The sequence below is a fragment of the Oryzias latipes genome, chromosome 14, assembly GCF_053564925.1.
Source record: "Oryzias latipes strain Hd-rR chromosome 14, Olatipes_Hd-rR_3.1".
Taxonomy (NCBI): Eukaryota; Metazoa; Chordata; class Actinopteri; order Beloniformes; family Adrianichthyidae; genus Oryzias; species Oryzias latipes.
Window position 1 is genome coordinate 23,763,006 of NC_136250.1, and position 20,098 is coordinate 23,783,103.

The following is a 20,098-nucleotide window of genomic DNA, read 5'->3' on the forward strand; positions in this document are numbered from 1 at the left end:
TTGCACAGTTTTTAAGTAAAATTGTATATAAGCATTATTATTGCTTTCATCAATAGTGTACATGTTATCACATCTTTCATTAAGGCTGAGGTTCTTGCACTTTATTGCTACTTTGATGCTTCACCCTGTCGGGTAAAAGAGTTTTTCCTTCTGACTGTCCGCTCATGTAGGGTCAGAGCAGGATGATATAAACACAGCCTATAAAACCCAGAAGAGCTGAGAGAGCAGGAGCACAAAGACTCTGATCAGGACTGATGAAAGCACAGCTTTAATTGCTCCCACTAGAGAAGAGGTTAGTTTCCCCCTTCTCACCCACTCTGCTGCTCATAAATATGCAGTTCAGAAATAAAGCCCTGATGAGACCTCAGGGCAGATTAGAGAAGACTACAGAGCAGGACCCTGGTTTGTTAGCAGCAGCTCATGGATCCTTTGCATCCTGCACACTTTCATGTTTCACAGCCCACATTTCATTGTTTTACCAGTCATACATTTAACTCGCCACCACCCCCCCGGTGTTAGATGTCTCGCCAAGAGAATGTTCTACCTCAGAGCAGAGAAGTTGAAGGATAATGTGTGGCGGCTATTTGCATGCATGTGTGAAAGTTGGACTGGGAGCCTTGAAAGGACATTTCTAGGGTGTGTATTTGATGTGAATATGGTTTGATGAAAAGCTTATGCTTTGGTTTTTCACCTACTACCAAATTCAGATAGTTTGCAAAAACACTGTGGTGCGTTTTTTGCAATGTCTAAAGCCTTAAGCTATGCTAAACGTACATTAGTAAATGTGCGTTTAGCCCATGATATTCACACTGGACTGTTGCTAAGTGTAAATAAGGGGGAAGTAGGTGAGACGCAGGCCCATGGTATGGATTTCTCCTTTCTTTTTTATGCCCCTGAAATCCTGCGCAAGGATTCCGTTATTGCTGTTCACATGATTAGTGCATGCTCCTTGTGTGCAGCCTGACTATGAGAAATGAAGAAAGTACACAATCAGAGTGTCGTTTTTGTGGGAATCCTATGTGCGTCCTACAGACGTTTGTGCCACTGCTCACACCTCACCAATGACAAGAGTGTGGTGTAAGGACAACACATGACAGCATAACCTGTATGGCATACATACATGTGGCTTACATTATCATTACAAATATATAACAATCCACTTACCACACGCACAACAATGGTATGTTCTGATGTCATGACAACCCATTCGGTGGTCATACAGGCATCTTAAGCGGAACAGCGAGACACACCTGCACTTCCCTTAGCTCTTGTGCTATCCAAGGCACGTTAACGTTGGGAGTGGGGTCATCTGGACCCCACTAGACAGTGGGCTGAACCTCTTTTCTTCAATGGTTTTTGATCTTCACTGGTGTCCATGGATTACATGAAATCCTCTTCACTTTTATCCACCTTTTTCATTGTAGGGAGAACATGCGAATGTAAGGGTGGGGTCATTTTGACCCCACACGACAGCACAAGGGTTAAGATGATTGCCTCTTGACTAATGTATTGTAAAAGCCCTGATGCTAAAGATGCAAAGTTTCCAGCATTTGGCCAGTGTTCTCTTGCCGGGGGTCTACCTAAACCCACAGTGTCGCCATCTGCTACAGATTTCAGACTCTCGTGGAGGGAGCTATTGGATTTCAGGGTTCCAGCATCTCCTCCTTAGACCACATGTCAGGTTTAACTGTGGACACTGTGGTGCAAAAATCTTCAGTCCCAGAAGGAGGGCCGCTTTTTAAGCCCAGAACAAACAGCCTGTTTGGCCGGCGCTGGCTGCGCGTCTGATGTCGCATTTACCATGCTGAGCTGGAAGCTCCATGGGGTCCATTTACAGTTAAGGCTTGAAAGGCCATGTTGTGTAAACCTGGTGGTCAGAGACTGCACGCTTGTGACGGACGAGAGCCCGAGCCAAGCCGGAGTCTGTGTGAACCCACGTCTTCACAAAACAGAAAGCTGTGGACAGAGTCTGCATTGTTTCCATAAAGCAAGTAATCTAAGCTGAGTGTAGCCCCTGCCCAAAGGGGGATATCAAGTTGTTCTCCCCCACCAACAACACAATCCTAGCTTAAGCTCTGCTGCTTGACGAGGGAGAAGGGAGGCAGCTGACTGTTTGGACGACAGCGCAGTTCAAATAAACGGTTCAAATCCTGACCAGCCTCTGGTACACTAACCTTCCCCTGCCAAGCATCATAGTCCCACTGCTGCAGATCATCACAGTGAAGCATGCCAACGTCTCTCAGCCAATTCTGCTGCTCTTCTAAACATCACGCTGATGTGGCGGCACTGACGTTTCCAGAGAGCCCAAAGACGGGGGCCTTCACCCGGGGCTCGTTCAATCATTCGGTTGCCCCTGCGTGAGTGAGGGGGCTTTTGGCTGCCACGTCAGCAGACTTCACAGTGTTTCCACGCCAAAGAAAGGAAGCGATGAAAGCTAAGCGGCTAATCTGACTGCAGTGAAACCTAAGCGAGGGCATAATGAGACGGCATTTAACACTCGCACACACAGATGCTGACTGCTGCTTCTGTAAGGTCGCTAAGGTTTTGTGGAAAGAAAACTCTACATTGATCAGCCTTCAAATAGTCAGAAAACTTAATTCATCTTAATTTATTGAATAACCTTTTCTTTAACGCCAGGTGTAGGTTCTAATCTTTGCTCAGCGCTGTGATGACTGTGCTGCTTGAGAAACAGATTTTCAGAGACTGAAGTCACTCTGGTGGCAGGTTTGACTCCCTCCGTAAGGAGATGACGGAGGGAGTCCCTGTGAGCTGCAGCTCAGTCACTTTCATAATTTGAGGGAGGGGTGGGGAGGTGGCAAAAAGTAGAAAGACAGAAGCAGATGGAGAAGTTCTCTGCCCGACAAGGGAAACAACAAGCATTTGTGGACCTGAATGGAACTGGACTGTCTTCCAAATATGAAAAACAGGTCATCGGAACGGCCGGCTATTCTTTTGAGAAGGCAGCCCTCCCCCCATTTAATGACTCGGTTCAGCCGACTATGACTAGCTGACAACACGCAAGGATTCATGGAAGACAATCTGATCAGATTCCAATAGTGGGCGCGGTCCTGCAGAACATGTTTCTCAACCAAAGGAAAGGATGATTGGCGGTGTGTGTGTGTGTGTGTGTGTGCGTGTGTGTGTGTCTGGACATAAAGAAAGAGAAGGGCTTGGGCGGGAGGAGGTACTTTCATTATTGGATGTGGTTTTTCCTCTGAGCATGTGAGTATGTCTGTGATTGAAAACCCTCGGCTCTGGAGATGGTTGTCTTTTGTTAGACTACGTACCGGAATGACTGACAGGAAACGTGTGTTCAGTGTTTGGAGAAATGCTGACACACATCCTTAGATGTCCAGAAGTACATTTGTCTGGGTTTTTTTTATCTACCACATAAATTAATCAAATATAGTTTAAGATCTTAATTTAATTTATAGATTTGAAGAGTAATTTTTTTGGGTGCATTGGTATCTTCAGAAGGGTGTTAGTCGTCATCAGTTAGATTGGGGGGGGGGGGGGGGGATTCAGTATTTTCTGCTCTTTTTATTATTGTTCTTACGTTGCTACATGAATTCATTTAAAAAATTATTTTGTGAAGTCGTGGACCAACACAAACACACTCTCCATCCAATGGATAAAAAGTATGATTTACAAAAAATGTACAGTAAAAACGTAACGTAAGTAATAAGAAATTGCAAATTCACAATACACATGTTTTCAAATAAAAAAAAAAATGAGTTTATTTTTATATTATGGGCTAATTAGTTTTAACTAGTTGCTGCTGCCATGAATGATTTTTTTTTACATCGCTCCTTAGAGGAATGGGATTGAAGAAGCTTTTTGCTGATGGTGGATTTAAGACTTTTGTGGAGTAGATTTTGCATAATCCTGTATATTTTTTTGAGCATCCTGGTCTCCACCTGCCACACTTTTCCGTTTCAAACCAAAGCGTTTGTCGTGGGGAAAGTGAATCGTCATATCCCAACTGCACATACTTGTATATGTTCACGTTGGAAGTGTCAAACACGCGTGTTGTGTTGAATTTAATGTATTTATTATTGTTTTACTATATTACACCAGGCTTACTGTGAGCCAATGGAAATGATTTTCTTTATTGTTACTTTTGATTATTATAAAATCGGAAAAAAAAGAAGATTTTTCTTGGTTTGTATTTTTTTTGTTTTTGCTTTGCTTTACTTATCTCACATATCAAACCAAAACAAAACTGTGACTAAAATTTGTGGTTTGAACTGAATCATGAGAAAAGTGAATCATTGCATTCCCACAATTCGGTTCAATCGCGTAACTTACAGTTCAGTTTTAAACCGAGAATTGTAACTAGTGTATATAGTTCCTTTTTCCATCCAGTTTTGTGGTTAGAGGCTCACGGCAGTAAATCTCAAGAAATCCCAGAAACCCAAGCGTTTTTACAGCATCCCTTTTAAAACACTGAATAGAAGGAAAATGCCACAGAGCGCTTCAACATTTCATGCGTAATTTACGGCTGGGATGGCAGCTCATCTGTCAGGTTGAATATCAGCTAAGAAAATATCATTACTGATGTAACTGCAAACTGATATACTCCATCTAACCTTTAGCAGAGACTGCATCCTCCTGTTGGAAGTAAATTATGCATTCAACTATGTGGTTAACCTGCCAAAGGCCTGACAGGAGTTTAGTGGCCGTGGGATCTCTCAGCAGCCTCTGCGCTGTTTTTCCCTCAGGAACGCAGTAACAGCCACCTAGCACTTTTCACTTCACACCAGCAGGGATACGAGACCCCGCCAGGAGTCCCATCAGGCTTATGAACTTGTGACTCGTTTGAGGTCAAACGGTCTGGTTTGCTCTGCAGCTGCCTCGTCTCTCAGTGCAGCTTTTCGCGGCGGTGACAGCGTGCGCGCTCAACAGTTGCTGTGTCCTGGATGGATCTTTCGCATTACACGGTGCTGTTGTTTCAAAGCCTCTGTGAGCCCAAGTATGACAGCCAAACCTGCAGAGAATCTGCCAGGCTGAAGCCCCCCCGGTCCCCCCGAGAGCTTCCCCATGTGCGAGCTGGAGAAGTCTGGCCAACCTCTGCCGCCAGTCACCTGGACCAGCATGCCAGTCATCGATTCCCTGACCTGGCGCTTCTCTCATTACCTTCTTTCTAGCCAGACCTCACACCCGCAGGGATATATAAAGATGCAATCTCAAAAAGGAGAGCTGGAAATGTGGCTGCTGATCCTCACGTTCACGTAGTGATGATGGCGTTGGGGGAATTGCTTTAGTGGCAAACATCCTGGTCCCGGGAGGGTGCCCAAAACAGGGAGATTGCCAGCATGGTTGCTGGGGTGAGAAGCAAGCAGGGAGGCACAGATGCACCCACATCTGTAATCAGAGCTTCTGCAGGTGGAAGAATATGCTCACTATCAGTAAATAGCTTCTTTATGACTGCAGCAGATAGGAGGTCCTGTCTGCCGGGCAGACTGTCATTGGAGCACAGATGGATGCTAGCAAAGGTAGGAGACAGGGCGGAAGGCTTTTCCTTCTTTCCTCCCTTTGTGTGACAGTCATACACTCTGTAAATCCTCCACTTCGGCTCTGTCGTTCTGTAAGCATGTGTACGTCCTAATGTGGTCTGGTTGCTGGATTTGTATTCGTGAAGACCGCTTGAAATATTTCCTGATTCCGCGACAAAGGTGACCCTTCCTGTAAGTCTTACCGCTCAAGCAGTTTTTCTTTGTGGCGCTGTCCCTCCATGACACCTGTACATTTCTGCACACTGTTTACGCTTGCTCCTGCACTTGCTTTGGTTTCCCAAATTGTTCGACAAAATGCATAAACCAGATGCAACATGTATGAGGTGCAAATGTTCAGAGAGGCATCTTAACTGCTCTTCCACCATCTGTTTTGGCCTTTCCACTTAATCACAGCTTGTTAAAGCAGCAGTTTGTGTTACTGTGAGATGATCTCAGCATGCTGTAATGCTGTCACGCCGTCACAGCCAGAATAGGTCCCCCACACCCGCCCAGCCAACTTTATTTTTGTTTATCGCCGCACTCCCGCTGGGAGTCACTAATAAAAGGACTCCGCTCCATGTCAGGCTGTCCAGACGGTGTAACGCTGCCCCCCCTGGCTCCAGCTTCAGGGAGCTGCTGACATGACAGAGTGAAGGAGCAAGCCTCAGTGCCAGGACAGACCCCCCCCCCCCCCCCCCATTCAGGAAGATGTCCAACACGCATGCCTGTGTACTGTAACCTCTGCTCCAAGAGGTGATTAGACCCTCTTGAGACGGAGCATCACTGCAGGCAATGTTTGTGCTCTCAGAGCAACTAATGCTGTTAAGTCTTGAGAGCTGAAGAAGGGAGGGATGAGGAGCTAATTCAGGAAGTATTCTCTGGAGGCTTTGGCTACAAGATCAGAGAAAACGCTTCCCCAGCTAAGGTTACTGCCACAGCATGGCATTTCCTCGGAGAACTGATACCACGGGGCCAAAGTGCAAGCCTAAACTCTTCTTAGCATCTCTGCTGCATCCTCAAGAGAGCGTCATTTGAAATATGTGCACTTTTAGTGACTCTAATGACCCACTCCTCTGCAGAGGTGCTTTAGGGAACAGACGCCTTGGTTAGCAGCCATTGTCTGACAGCTTTGACTGGAAGAAAATGTTATAATTTTACATGTGTGCATATTCATTTGTCTCGAATGACTGCATACAGTTTTTCTGCCAAACACAGGAGAAAGTGTTTTGTTCATTTATTCTGCAAGCTCAGGCAGAAACAGTTTATTGCTTCCTCGTGAGTGGGAGGAAGATAAGTGAGAGATGTCTGTCATTAACGCAGCTGCAGGCTTCGTTAAGAACAATGAAACGGTGGTCTCCTCCGCGGAGCTCTCAGGGAACATTTGGTGAGTACACCTCTCCTGAGGTCGCACAGCTGTCAACACATGCTGCTCGGTTACGACTTGATTTTTTGCTGCCAAACCAAATGAATGCAGCGTGAGTCATTTGTCAATACACAGACAACTGTCTTAACTCTGTAAAGGATTACATCAAAGAATTGAAAAAGAAAATTCAAAGTCTTTAAACCCTTTGATGAAATCCGAAAAAAACATGTTTACTACATCATTCATGTTAATTTTAGGTGATTTGGTGTTATGGCTCGCAAAAATATTAGTACAGAAATAAGTCCAAAATTCTAACCTCATTAGCAGATTTTCTTTAAACAAGCAAAACAAATCTGCCAATGGAAAAAAAATTCTGGTCACTAAGATGCTTTCTCAAACTAAGATTATTTTGTTATTGAAAAAAATTCTTGAAAGGATTTTTTGACTTGAAAGACAGAAAATAAGACAGTTTTTGAAAAAATCCTGAAACAAGTGTCTTTTTTTTTAATTTTTAAGATTCTGTTTTGCAGTGATTCATTAGCTGCCTTTAATCAGTTGAAGTGATTATCTTCAGAGATACTGCTGACTCTTCTTCTGAGAATAGTTTCATCAATTCTAATTAGAGCAGTCAGTCCACTCAGAGCTCCACTGTGATGTATGCATGGGGTCAGCTGCCAGAGTTGTGGCCCCCTCCATGTGTGCTGGCTGGTTGGCTCTGTGTGATGGGAGTTATGTGACCCCTGGTCGACTGAAATCAACTAAACAAACATAACCGTGCAGAATAGATCAAGATGCTATTTTGAGGCCTGAGAGTGACGGCAGAGACTGGAGGCCTGGCGTGTAGCAAAGGTCCCTGCAGCCATCAGTTTATCATGATGTCTGCAGACACACTGTCGACTGTCACACAGACACAAACGTAATTTTCAGAAGGCCGGAGCTGACCGGCTAGTTATTGAAGCGATGATACTTATTAATCACTTCATAGGCTGTGTCGGGGCATTGCAATTAAATCCTGTACGATAAATGTTCTGCATTTACCACCTGAAATCTGATGGTGTGCACAACCCTTTTCCTGCCCTGCGAGTCACTTCTCAGGACAGATTGTGGTCATTATATTTCAGCTCATAAAAGATGAAGAGATACTTAGCAGAAAACTACACCAGATGTTGTCAAAAGATAAACTCCCTAATACAACATGATTAGATTCATGACCTGATTATAATACACTGCGCTCATCATCATTTAACCATTTAACAAAAAACAGCTACGAGCTGTAATGGATTACTACTAAAAGAATGATCAATACAAATGCATGGAATGTTGATCATTTGAGAAAACTTCAGTCTAAATATAAAAATGTAAAAAAAAAATATTGACAATTAGCTTTCAACACAATGAACAAGTGTTTGTTAGGGACTGGTGGATCAAAGTAGCAGACAGCAGGCAGACGAAGGTTTAGACAGTTTATTGAGACCAGAAATCTTAATGAGGAGAAGAGGCTGGACTGAGCTGGGGCTGGCTGGCAGAACTGAGAAGTCTGGCTGGTATTTCCAGGAGCTGGAGATCAGGACTGGAACTGAGAGCGGAAGCAGCAAGGCAGGCAGGCGGGAACAGAGAATGAGCATTGTGGAAGGGAATGTGCTGGGGTGTTAATGGGAACATGGGCTCCAGGTGAGTAGGGGGTGGGATCGAGGGAGGAGGCAGCTCCAGCAACTCTCTACCCAAATCCTGCAGCCAGAGAGAGATAGGGATCCTAGCAACAAGAAAATAATCCAATATGATATGAATGTGGTTATGAGTGCAGAGTTCACAGGACAGGAAAATGTGTTCAGACCATTGACTGTATATAGAAACTGGACAAAGTGCAATGCCATCCATAAAAAATGGCTTCCTTCCAGTTCCAACAAAATGAAGTCAAAGCAGGCGCCATGTTTTCGTCATCAATAATCAGTGATTGGTCCTAGTCAGTCTGAATCTTTGTTTCTTTGCCAAGCGCTGTCACTGGCTTGTTGCAGGTCTACACCCCTACCACTTGAAATCTGTCAAACGTTCGAATTTGGGGGCCAGCAGACACCACCTACTTTTATTGAGGCATCTGATCGGCCAGTTTATAACTTGAATAATTTGCACAACATAAAAAATTTGGTGGGAAAAAAAATAGACTAGTAAGAACATGTGAGAAAATGTAACAGAGCAAGAACGGTTATTGTGACCAATAGAATAGAACAGCTAAGTATAGCAAAGAATAGCTATACTTATATACCCCCAATTTCTTAAGAATAGCCAAGTAAGTAAGGGTTAATGGCCGACGAAGTGTGCGGTTATTACTTCCCGTCGGACGGTTCAGGCTTCCACGGCGTGGGTTAAAAAGTAATAACCGCACACTTCTAAGGCCATTAACCCGTTTATACCATGGTCAGGTACAAAAGCAATACATTTAACCAGGTTTTAGTCCTTAATTCTTGTTTTTTTTCAGGTTTGGATCGCTTTTCTCACAAAAAGCGGACTATATGTTACGTGATGCGGCGCGCAGCACCATCGCTGCAGTCAGGATTCAGCGATATATATATGCTGATCGTCCCGATGGGTTGAATAAAGCACAAGTTCACCCCTTACCGCTTGTTTTTGTCCAGATGATGAAGAAAAAGGTTGTTTTAAAGAAGCCGGCGCAGTGATACAAAACATTTAAGCTAGCTGACCGGAACTTCTTTTTTCACCGTGCGGTTATCAGGTTTTAATGCATACCCAGCAGCCAATCAGAATCGAGTATTCAACCGGACCATGGTATAACAGTTTCTAATCTTGTTGAATTCAAACAAAAACACAAGGGACATTATTTCTTTATCAGTCAATAATTGTTTCACCCCTTTAGAGACTATATTTTTCTGTATTTTTGGAAGACAGAAGGCTTTATGCTAATTTTTTTCAATGTTTTTGTTTTTAATCTTATTAGTACTAATTGTCATTTTTCCTAAACATAGCAAGCTGCTATGGAGGTTTAGCACCAAGAGAGAACCCAACAAGTGTTGCGTTTGCAACTACTTTCCTGTGAACTGTTGGACACGACTCTCCCTCAGATAATGAGTTGTTCCCCTGTGTCCCCTCTGGGCCCCCTGACATTCACACATAATGAAAGGCTTTCCTACCACCAGACACCCAGTTGACCCTGAAGAAGACCCTTTTGCTTCTTCCTGAAACTAGCCCTGGCCTCTCTGGCCAACCCACGCAAACCCCGAGGCCTCATTCTCTGCTCTGAGCTCAGAGGCCCGGCAGCAAAACCTGGTTAGAAGCCGCTGAAACACAAGGCTCCGCATTGGAGGAATCCTGCTGGGAATTGCACTTATTTGTTTTCAGGGATGAAGAAGACTGACAAATGAACCCCCCTGAGAGGGTAGCTGGTATATACGTCTCTTTTCCTTCTTCCTCGCTCTGCATGGCCCAGGAGTGTTCATTATGACCAGAATAGACACCTCCTTTTTAGAGTGTTAGCACTTCTCAAAACAAGCCGTGGACCTCAGGGACTTGGAGATACAGCAGGAGATTTGGCGATTGGGAATTTCTCGTCTTCCCATCTGCTTTGGTGAGCTTGTTTGCCAGCAGCAGTCCCTCCTGACCAGTAATAGCATTTGTAAGTGGAGAAGATTGACATGGATTAGCAAGATGGATATACGGGCTGCTGTGCTAAGCCTTCTTGTTTGCTGATGCAAATCAGCAAACAATGGAGGAGAAAGGAAAAGATTTCTCTTCAGGAGAGGGTTACCTTTGAAGTTAGCAGTGTGAAAGAGGACTGTCCAAAAAGTTGTCTGTGTGTGTTAGCAGACCTCCCTCTCTCCCACTCTTACAGAAGAATCAGCCACAGCTTTTGGGGGGATATTGATTGTGATGTTTCACCAGGAATGACCTCTTCTGACCCTTAAATACAGCAGCACATGCACCTGGGACTGCTTATGCCTCACTTAGTATTTTAATGCTAATGACGAATGTTCTGCTGGAGCCTGGAAGCTAAGCCTGCTCTCGCTGGACTTAGCCTACAGGGAGTAGTTTGTCAGGGAGATGGAAGATGACAGGTGGCTGCTTTGCAGCACAGACTGCTGTCTCCACCATGGGGAGCTGGGACCCATCTACACCATTGTTGGCAGGTAAAGGATTTAGCTGGCAACACATGGGAGGAGAAGGAGGATCCCTCGCCAAACACCCATGAGACTCAAAGAACATTAATTACACTTTATGTATGCGTTGTCATCCCCCTCGAGTCTGCCGCTCTGAGGCCGACTGCTGATGTCTGAGCACTTTGTTCTATTGTGAAAGGACCCTGCAGACAGACACCCTGGATGGAGCTTATTATCCGTTGTCCTACCCGACTCTGCAATCTCTATTCATTTTTGGGATTAAAAATTACGATTTGTGGATGTGGATTAGGGACTATCACATGATTATTTATTAATGCAGAACTGTTGGGAATGTGGGCCCTTTATCAAAAATCTTGAGAAACCTTTGAAAAACTGAATGGAGGTCCTCCGCTCTCTACATCATCAGCTTGTGATGTGTTTCAGTTTTGCAAACAACACACAAGAGGGAATTTATTGTCCTTTCTGACTGATACTTTGATCATTGTCTGCAGTTTTTCTCAAGACCTTGTTTTCTTGTGTTTTTTTGTGCTCAGTTTCAGATTTTGGCATCGATGTTCTCTCCACCAATGGCAGCGCCGAGCCTCACGGCCCGGGCCTCCTCAAGGTGTCAGGCCTAGAGAGAAGTCAGGAGAGGAGCCAGGACAGCTGCAAAGACCCCCAATTTCTTGCATCCAATACTCATAACCCAACCCGATTGGCCTCTAAACTTTCCCCTGTACAACACTCCCAGTCTCCATCCCCACGACGAGCTCAAGCAAACTGCCCTGTCCAGGCTCCGGCTTCAGCCACGTCCAGGTCTCAGTCACGTGCAGCCTTGCCTCTTTCCCAGGGCAAAGAGCCATTATTAATCCCCCCACCACAGCCCCAACACCAGCCAGAACCGCTGTCCCACTCCAGGCCTCACCCTGCACCAAACTCACATCCACCATCGCCCGCCACACCAAAGCACCACCCTCACCAGCAGCACTCCAACCAGGCAGGGCCTCATCCGCCCCAGTCGCGTTGCCACCCCCGCTCCCTCTCTGGCTACAACGGCTTCAGTCTCAACGGCCACAGGTAGAGTTGATGTTGGATCTGCTCTCACATCATCTCATGTTCTGGCTCAAGACACGCATGCAGAGCTGTTTGTGCAGTACCCCCAATCTCCTCTTGAAAACACTTGAAGGTCTCTTAAGCTATTAGTGCCTCTGATGCCTGATCAGTAAGTTAATTATCATCAGAGAGCGCTTTAACGTCCCAAGCCTGTCACTGCCACTGATTAGTATCTGTGGGATTAAAGGGCTTCACTGCGACCTCAGTGTCTGATTTAACAAACCACAACATGACTGCAGCTCTCTGTCTGCAGCTACTTCAAAACAACCCCTAAATCCCACTCATATTCTTTATACAGTATTTCATAGATGGAGGGTTACAGCAAAGGAAAAATAGGCCTTTTTGATTTGGGCCTCCTAAAATCTGTAACATTTTCAGCTGGTCTGTGACCTCATTACCTTGTTAGAAATTTCATTTGACATCTTTCAATTCACCACAGTGAGTCATATATCTTGTAGTAGAAGGAACACATCTGGACCAGTTTATCCAGCTGTGGAGCACCGTCCAAGTCTTAGTTGATTACAAGAGACAACTAAAACTGTTTTTTCTGTAGAAGTCATAGTCCGCAGTCATAGTCATAGTCTGCAGCGTGAAATCCAGATTCTGGGAGTTGGCATCAGTCGGCACTCACTGTGCCAGCTTCACAGGTCTGCCAGACCGCCGTGGACTGGCACTTAAGGCCAAGAGCAAATGAGCTTTAAGGCTTAAAGCGTGGAGCTGTAACGATGCCGGCTCATGGGCGACCCCGGTCGTTACGTTTAAGCGGGGAAAAACCCACACTCACACTACAAAAGGGGGGCTGCTGATTCATGCCGAGACACCTGCTATCCCTCCCATCCCATTTCCGATGCACCTGAAGGGTTTCACAGATGTTGCTTCTCTTCTGTTTGCCAGCTGTGGTTGATTTGCATCCAACAGTGTGTGTTCTGGGGATGTAACAACACCAGGCAGGGAGGCATTGATACATGGAGGCAGGTTAAGGAGTAACTGGAATCTGCTGTCCTGAGAATTAAATGTTAAATGCAACTTTTCTTTGATTTGAATACAACATTTTCCCTATTACTGTCAAAAATATGTCACAGGGTCACATGAAACCACGAAACATCGATTCAACGAACCACTCATGCTCACAGACTACCACAAGAGATTGACCGCCGGGGTTTAAAGATACCTCCACATTGGAGAACAATCAGGCACAGATAAACAGTTTACATGATTTATAAACTACCTGCGTATTTTTTTATTTTCTAATATTACCTTATTATTGTTTTGTTCACGAAGATTAGAGGTGCCCACACTTTTTTGGCGTGCTAGCTACATTTTTTTTTCTTTTTTCCTGTGAAGTGTGCAAGCTACTTTTGAGGTGACGAGCTCCAAAGGAGTTCGAGGAAAGAAAGTGTCTGCGCGTGCATTTTTTACGCAATCAGCTGTTGTCACAACAACAAAATGTCACTGGAGATCAGTGATATTATTTTCTGTTATTATTTTCAACTAAAGTCCATTTGCCCGTTGTGGGATTTTATTCTATTGTAGTTTAATAAATAAGCCTCAGTACGCATGAACACATTTTTTGAATCGATGAATGCCGTGATGTGTTTTTGACAGTAATGTAAAAGAGTGAATCAAAGAAAGTTGTGGTCAAACAGACTAGTCGTATTCAGGACAGACATGTTACACGGAAAAAAAAAACCGTTGTCTTTGTCTGCGTGCATTTCATTTTGACAGCTACCTTACCCCACAGGCCGGGCTTAACCTGGCTTCCATCTGCATCTCTGTCTTGTTTCTGTGTCTTTGCAGCAGCAGCAGCAGGAGCAGCACCCCAGGCACCAAGCTCCACGGGCCCCCTGCTCCCCCCCAGCACCTCCCCCATTACCCGCCTACTCCTCCTGTGGCAGCAGCTGCAGCCTCGACTTTCCCCCTGCCTCTGGCGGCTAACCAGAGCGCCCCCCACAGCTTCCCGTCTGCTTTGCAGCCTCCGCCTCATCCGCAACACCCGAATATGTTTGCTCCTCCAGCAGCTCTGCCTCCACCTCCACCGCTGACGTCTGGCACTCTGCCGGTACCTGGACACCCTGCTGCTGGGAGTGCTTACTCAGGTAATCCGAAAGGAGCATTGCTCCACCAAGTGGCGAGTAAGAGATAAAGGCTTTCCAACGTGATCACACTTCAGAATGTTGGAACCACAATATGGTAGCAGTCAGCATTCAATAAGCTAAAACTAATGCATTTTTTTAAAGAAAGAATCGGCCTGAGTCAGGACCGTCGCCATGGTTACACTTTGTATGTGTTTATTGTCATCTAGTGAGCTTTGAGTTCTCCGTCTGTGATGCTGTGATTGATCAACTCCCTGCTCTGCAGTTACTTCCAGCAGCAGTCCTCACAGTGCATATTTGCATGCAGCAGAGTCAATTGTCAGGAGCCACTGTTTACATCCGCGCCGCCTTCAGCAACCTTCCCTCTGACACGTTCATGATTAAGAAATCAATATCTTCAGCACAGAATGGAGTGAGCTGGATTATGTTCGAAAGATACTAATAGCGTTTTTATGACGAGAAAATTCCACCCACGTCCCAGCCCAATAAAGTCAGAAGCCAAGATTGGAATGGGTTTCTGCGGAACAGGAGGGATAAGATCGCTCTGGAGGAGATATGAATCTCTGCGGAAGGTTTTGTCGAAATGATAAGAAAAGCCAACAATTGCTTAAAATCTGTTCTCTCTCCAAAGGCTGCACAAAAGTTATTAAAACAACAGATGTCGTTTCCTCAGCGGAGCGTGGAGTGCATCAAATGTCAGAACCAGACGGCTTAAATTCAGAAGGCTTATTTTCTCATTATTTCCTGCTTTGAATTAAGTGTGACCCGATTTATTCTGGAGGAACCCCCCCAGAGTGTGGTTGCTGATCTGCACGCTTGGTTTGTTTTCTTTGCTCCGCCTCTCTAGAACAAGACCTTCTCCGTCAGGAGCTCAACACCCGTTTCCTGGCCTCCCAAAGCGCGGACCGCGGAGCCTCGCTCGGCCCTCCCCCCTACCTGCGCACCGAATTCCACCAGCATCAGCACCAGCACCAGCATCAGCATCAACACACCCACCAGCACACGCACCAGCATACCTTCACGCCCTTCCCCCACGCCATCATGCCCACCCCAGCACCGCCCATGGTGCGTACCCCTGCCAGAAATGTGAGGATAAGTAGAACACACTTATGTTGGGTTGGAAAGGGACACTTCACCATCACAGAACAGTTGTATGATAATGACATATGCAGAGAATCCTGTATTTTTACTTTGTGACTCATGAACACCGGGCTCAGAAACGCGCGATCAAACGACCATTTTCAATGAAAAGTCTATGTAAATGCATTTGTAGGTGGATTTTGGGCTTCCTCGTTCAAAACTTTCGTGTTCACGCATAGCAATGCACAATTTTGAGGCCATTTATAGGCTCTACAAAAAGCATAGCAAATGAATTTGCTCTAAAAGTTAAACAGTTGAACTTTGACCAATCAGGAACTTGGTTGTGATGTATTGGTAGCGTCCGAAGGAGAAAATAATAATTGCGTTAAATATGCCCAGCTGCCTTCATATGACACCAAGTCGCTTATATTTCGAAAGCCTGGAGCAAGATTCACTAGATTTTGGGCCAAGCCTCTTCCAGCTGCAGGCACATGCACTAATGTTGGGTAGGGACAGTCCAGTGTGAATAGCGTATGCTAAAAGTACATTCAAGAACCCACGTTTAGCATGTTCTCAAACACATATCAAATGCCCAGAGTGTACAGTGTGTACCTGTAGAGATTGTACAGAATGTGGGCGTATGGGATGGCAGCAACTCTGGGTTTCTGTGGCTTTTTTTAACGATGACCACATGTGTCTACCACAACACTTCTTTTTTCTCCCAGAAGCCTTTCCTGTGTTTTTTTTTTTTTTTTCTGGCACACTCTGAAACTTTAGATTCAAATGCTGTTATTTTCTCATTTAGCAAAAATTTGCCCAAAGCGTGCTGACTTGAGAGCCGGCTTTCCAAGCATAATGTACCTAATTCATTCAGGATTTAATGACATCATTTAGTCCCATTTGGGGTCTCTTCATTTCTGGCAAATGTGCTGCATTATAAGCGGCACGGTCTGTTGGGAGCGACCGCAGTCAGCAGGAGCCTCAAGCTAAAGCGGCGTTCAGCACACACATGTTCAGAGCGGCCGAGCCCGCAGAGCTTTCTGTTGGCTCTGATGATACCTCAAAGGCATAGCAGCAAGGCCTCTGACAGCTAATGAGGCCATAAAAAGGCTCTTTATGGCCTCAGCATTTAGTCTTATGGTTGCCTTGAGCGTGCAACCAAATGAGACTCAGCCCACAAGAGTTCACAAGATCTTCAAATGATTGCAGAATTCAAAACAGACAGGCCAGGGGATGTAGCTGAAGTAAATTCTCATGTGATGTATTGGATCTATACTGATATCCTGAGCTCTGAAATAGGGTTTGTCTTGTTTTATTGTGAGTCTCTAGCAGAGCTTGAGTTCAGCCGTGATGCTGTTTATGTGCAGGTTCTCCACTGCACCTCTTTGTATTTAGCTTTCTTTTATTTCTCCAACAGTTTGAAAAATACCCAACAAAAGTTGACCCCTTCTACAGACACAGCGTGAGTTTCCCTCGCTACCTAACATCTCGCTGCACGGCATTGTAATGCTTGTCTGTTTTCCCATGGCTACCCATGAACGTTGGTTTCACAGATGTGTGTGTATGTTTTTGCCTATGTGTGCGTGTGTCTTGCATTTCATGTAAAATCCATCTTCCGCTCATCAGTTGCTGCTAGAGAGCATCCTCGCTGCACCATTTCACCTGTTAGCCTTGGCTCATGGAGTGAGCAGTAAGACACGGCTACACGTGTGCAAACTGCAAACACGAGAATATCAATCTGTAAAGGAACTGAAACCATTGACTGTATATGAGAACTGGACCGAGGTACTTCTCCCCTCATGTTCCAGAGAGGAAGTACCCGCTGGTTCCAAGAGGCCAAAATCCCAAAGACTTCTATAGAGAAATAAACAGCTGTTACCCAGCGATTCTATTGGTCAGGATAAACATTCTTGATCTGACACCTTTTTACTTTAACATGATCTCATGTTAACCTTTTTCCTTATAACTTGAAGGTATTCAAGTTATAAACTGACCAATCAGATGCCTCAATAAAAGTAGGTGGAGTCTGCTGGCCCCCAGGTTCAATGTTTGAAATGTTGATTGACAGATTCTACCAAGCCTGCTTTCAAGCGGTAGGGGTGTGAACTTCTAACAAGCTCACTCCTGATTGGTGAGAATGGTTGCCCTTGAAACAATGACTCAGACTGCTATGGACTGCTTACTGACAGTTTCTGGTTCCAACATGGTGGAATCCGTATCAGAAAATATGATGACTCCGCTGACTTCATTTGGCGACGTAACCCATACAAAAGGGTGACGTCACCCTTACTTGGTCCTGATTTCGGATGCAGTCAACGGCTAAAAAAAAAAACCTTGATAAAACCTGAAATTAATAAACACGTCTATCTCAAACTGAGGTGAGAAAGTCCAGAGCCTTTGGGGTAAAACATGGAAAATAACAGATTAACAGGATTGTTGTTGCTGAAAAAATCTTTAAATTACTCGCTAACACGCAAAGTAACTCATTACTGCAAGTGTTGCTGTCATATTAGCTAATACTTCTAACAAGCAATCACTTTACTTCAATAAATCTTTTTTGAAAGATTTGTGTAGAAGATTTCTCTTAAAATTATTGAAAATTCATTGTCTGATTTACTTGTTTTTGTGGTACCACTCAAAGGTAATGCTCTAGAAAAAAAACTATTATGATTAATTTTTTGTGCATCTTTGATGCCCATTCATTGAATTCATATTCATATTTTCGTTTTTTTTTAGTTTTGTTTTAATCCAATTGCAACTGGGATTTTCTCAAGACAGAACACTAAAAGAAAAAAAAAACTTTAAGGCAGAATTGATTCATTTGACTAGTTTTAATCCAATTCATTTTAGATATTTAAAAAATGTTATAACCCTTGTGCTATCTAGATGACCCCACCCTCACATTGACGTGTTCTCCCTACCATGACAAAGGTGGATAAAGGTGGAAAGATTTCATGTAATCCATGGACACCAGTGAAGATCACAAATCATTGAAGAAAAAAGGTTCAGAGCACTGTCTAGTGGGTCTAGATGACCCAACTCCCAATGTTAAAGTGCCTAGGATAGCACAAGGGATAATCCCATTTATTCCAGATTATAGTAGTAAAGTCAGATTGTTTTATCTGAATTTTAACAACAGTTTAATAATAACAAATCCATTGAAAAGGTTTAAGGTTGTAATCCTCCAAGCAATAGACATCATTAAATTGTTGTTCTGACAAGCTCATAGTTTTATTTTAATGAAATTTACTTTTAAAAAGCAACCTTTTTAAGCAGATAAGCGTGTTAGCCTTTGTAACGGTCTATGTTTAGAGAGTCTTCATTGGATGGAGTCTCTGCAGTTAATCCTGGTTCCATCATCCTCATCGTCTAACACAGCTTTTGTCCTGACTGAATGATCAACCTTGACTCTTCCTCTGTCTGCTCCTCCTCAGCTCTTCCACACCTACCCACCAGCTATGTCCGGCCTTCCCCCCGTCATTCCCCCGACTGGGCCTTTCAGCTCTCTGCAGGGTGCCTTCCAGCCAAAGGTAAGACACCAAAATACCAACACACAGCCAGAGCTTGTTCCCAGAGAAGCTGGATTTGACCCATGTCTACTGATGTGTCTAGACCTCCAACCCTCTGGATGTGTCCACCAGACCTGGAGCCGTCCCACACACATTCTTACAGAAAGACCCCAGGGTAAAACAATATTTTATGTCCTGCAGTCATCAGATACTTCAGCTCCAATTCATGCTACCAACATAATAAAGGAGGGGGACAGCATGGAAAGCTATTATGTTAGCTTTTTGATTTAGCACAAAGTAAACTGGTTGACGTAAGGTGAAGCTAACACGGCCTCTTTCCCCCTGCAGCTAACGGATCCATTTCGTCCCATTCTGAGGGTGAGTTCTCGCTGTCCTTAACCATCCTGCTGCTATTCCTTTAAACCTTTTTTCCTACTGGAACTGATGTCATTATAGTTAGACGACATCCAGTTTGGAACCTCTTTTGAGGTTTTAGTGAGTGGGTTTGTTTGGGCAGAACCATTGACTGCATATGAGAACTGGACTGAGTGGCCCCTCCCCCCTGACATTACAAACAGGAAGTACCCGCTGGTTCCAAAAAGCCAAAATCCCATAGACTTCTATAGAGAAATAAGCAGCTGTTAATCAGTCATTCTATTTGTCAGAATAGCTATTCTTGCACTGATAACTTTTTTTTAACAAGGTCTTGATATTTTTTTCTTTTGTTTCAACTTATAAGTAAGTTATAAACTGACCAATCAGATGCCTCAGTAAAAGCATTGACTTCACATCAAACATTCAAAATGTTTCACAGATTTCGTGTAACCCGCTTTCAAGTGGTAGGGGTGTGGCTTTTTCAAACAAGCTCGCTCCTGATTGGTGGGAGTGATTGCCACAGAAACAATGACTTAGACCAATCGGACCGATCACTGCTGACTGACGTCGTCTGGCTCTCCAACATGGTGGCATCCAGATTGCAAAAAATGATGACTGAGTTGACTTCATTTGGTTGGAGCTGGAAGTAAACCATTTTCTATGGGTGACGTCACACTCGCTCAGTCCAGTTCTCTGATACAGTCAATGGGCAGAATTGGTGTTTAGTGGGTACATGTAACCCTTGTGCTATCCTAGGCACTTTAACATTAGGAGTTGGGTCATCTAGACCCATAGACAGTGGACTGAACCTTTTTTCTTCAATGATTTGTGAACCTTACTGGTGTCCATGGATTACATGAAATCTTTCCACCTTCATCCACCTTTGTAATGTTAGGGAGAACACGTCAATGCAAGGGTGGGGTCATCTAAGATAGCACAAGGGTTAAAATGTGAATTTTAG

The 20,098-nt window shown here is 44.4% G+C and overlaps 1 protein-coding gene across 13 annotated transcripts in view; it reads left to right on the forward strand.

The window, feature by feature from the left end:
* Positions 1-20,098, forward strand: part of auts2a (activator of transcription and developmental regulator AUTS2 a) — a 356,442-nt gene that overhangs the window by 329,388 nt on the left and 6,956 nt on the right. For 7 of the 13 annotated variants that reach the window (XM_078930433.1, XM_011483793.4, XM_078930434.1 and 4 more), the window contains 7 exons: positions 11,522-12,044; positions 13,878-14,176; positions 15,021-15,259; positions 16,671-16,715; positions 18,688-18,783; positions 18,866-18,937; positions 19,111-19,140. In XM_078930433.1, the coding sequence (XP_078786559.1) occupies positions 11,522-12,044; positions 13,878-14,176; positions 15,021-15,259; positions 16,671-16,715; positions 18,688-18,783; positions 18,866-18,937; positions 19,111-19,140 (1,304 nt within the window). The remainder of the gene's footprint in view (positions 1-11,521; positions 12,045-13,877; positions 14,177-15,020; positions 15,260-16,670; positions 16,716-18,687; positions 18,784-18,865; positions 18,938-19,110; positions 19,141-20,098) is intronic. The other 6 variants (XM_011483794.4, XM_078930437.1, XM_011483791.4 and 3 more) reach the window with 4 other exon arrangements.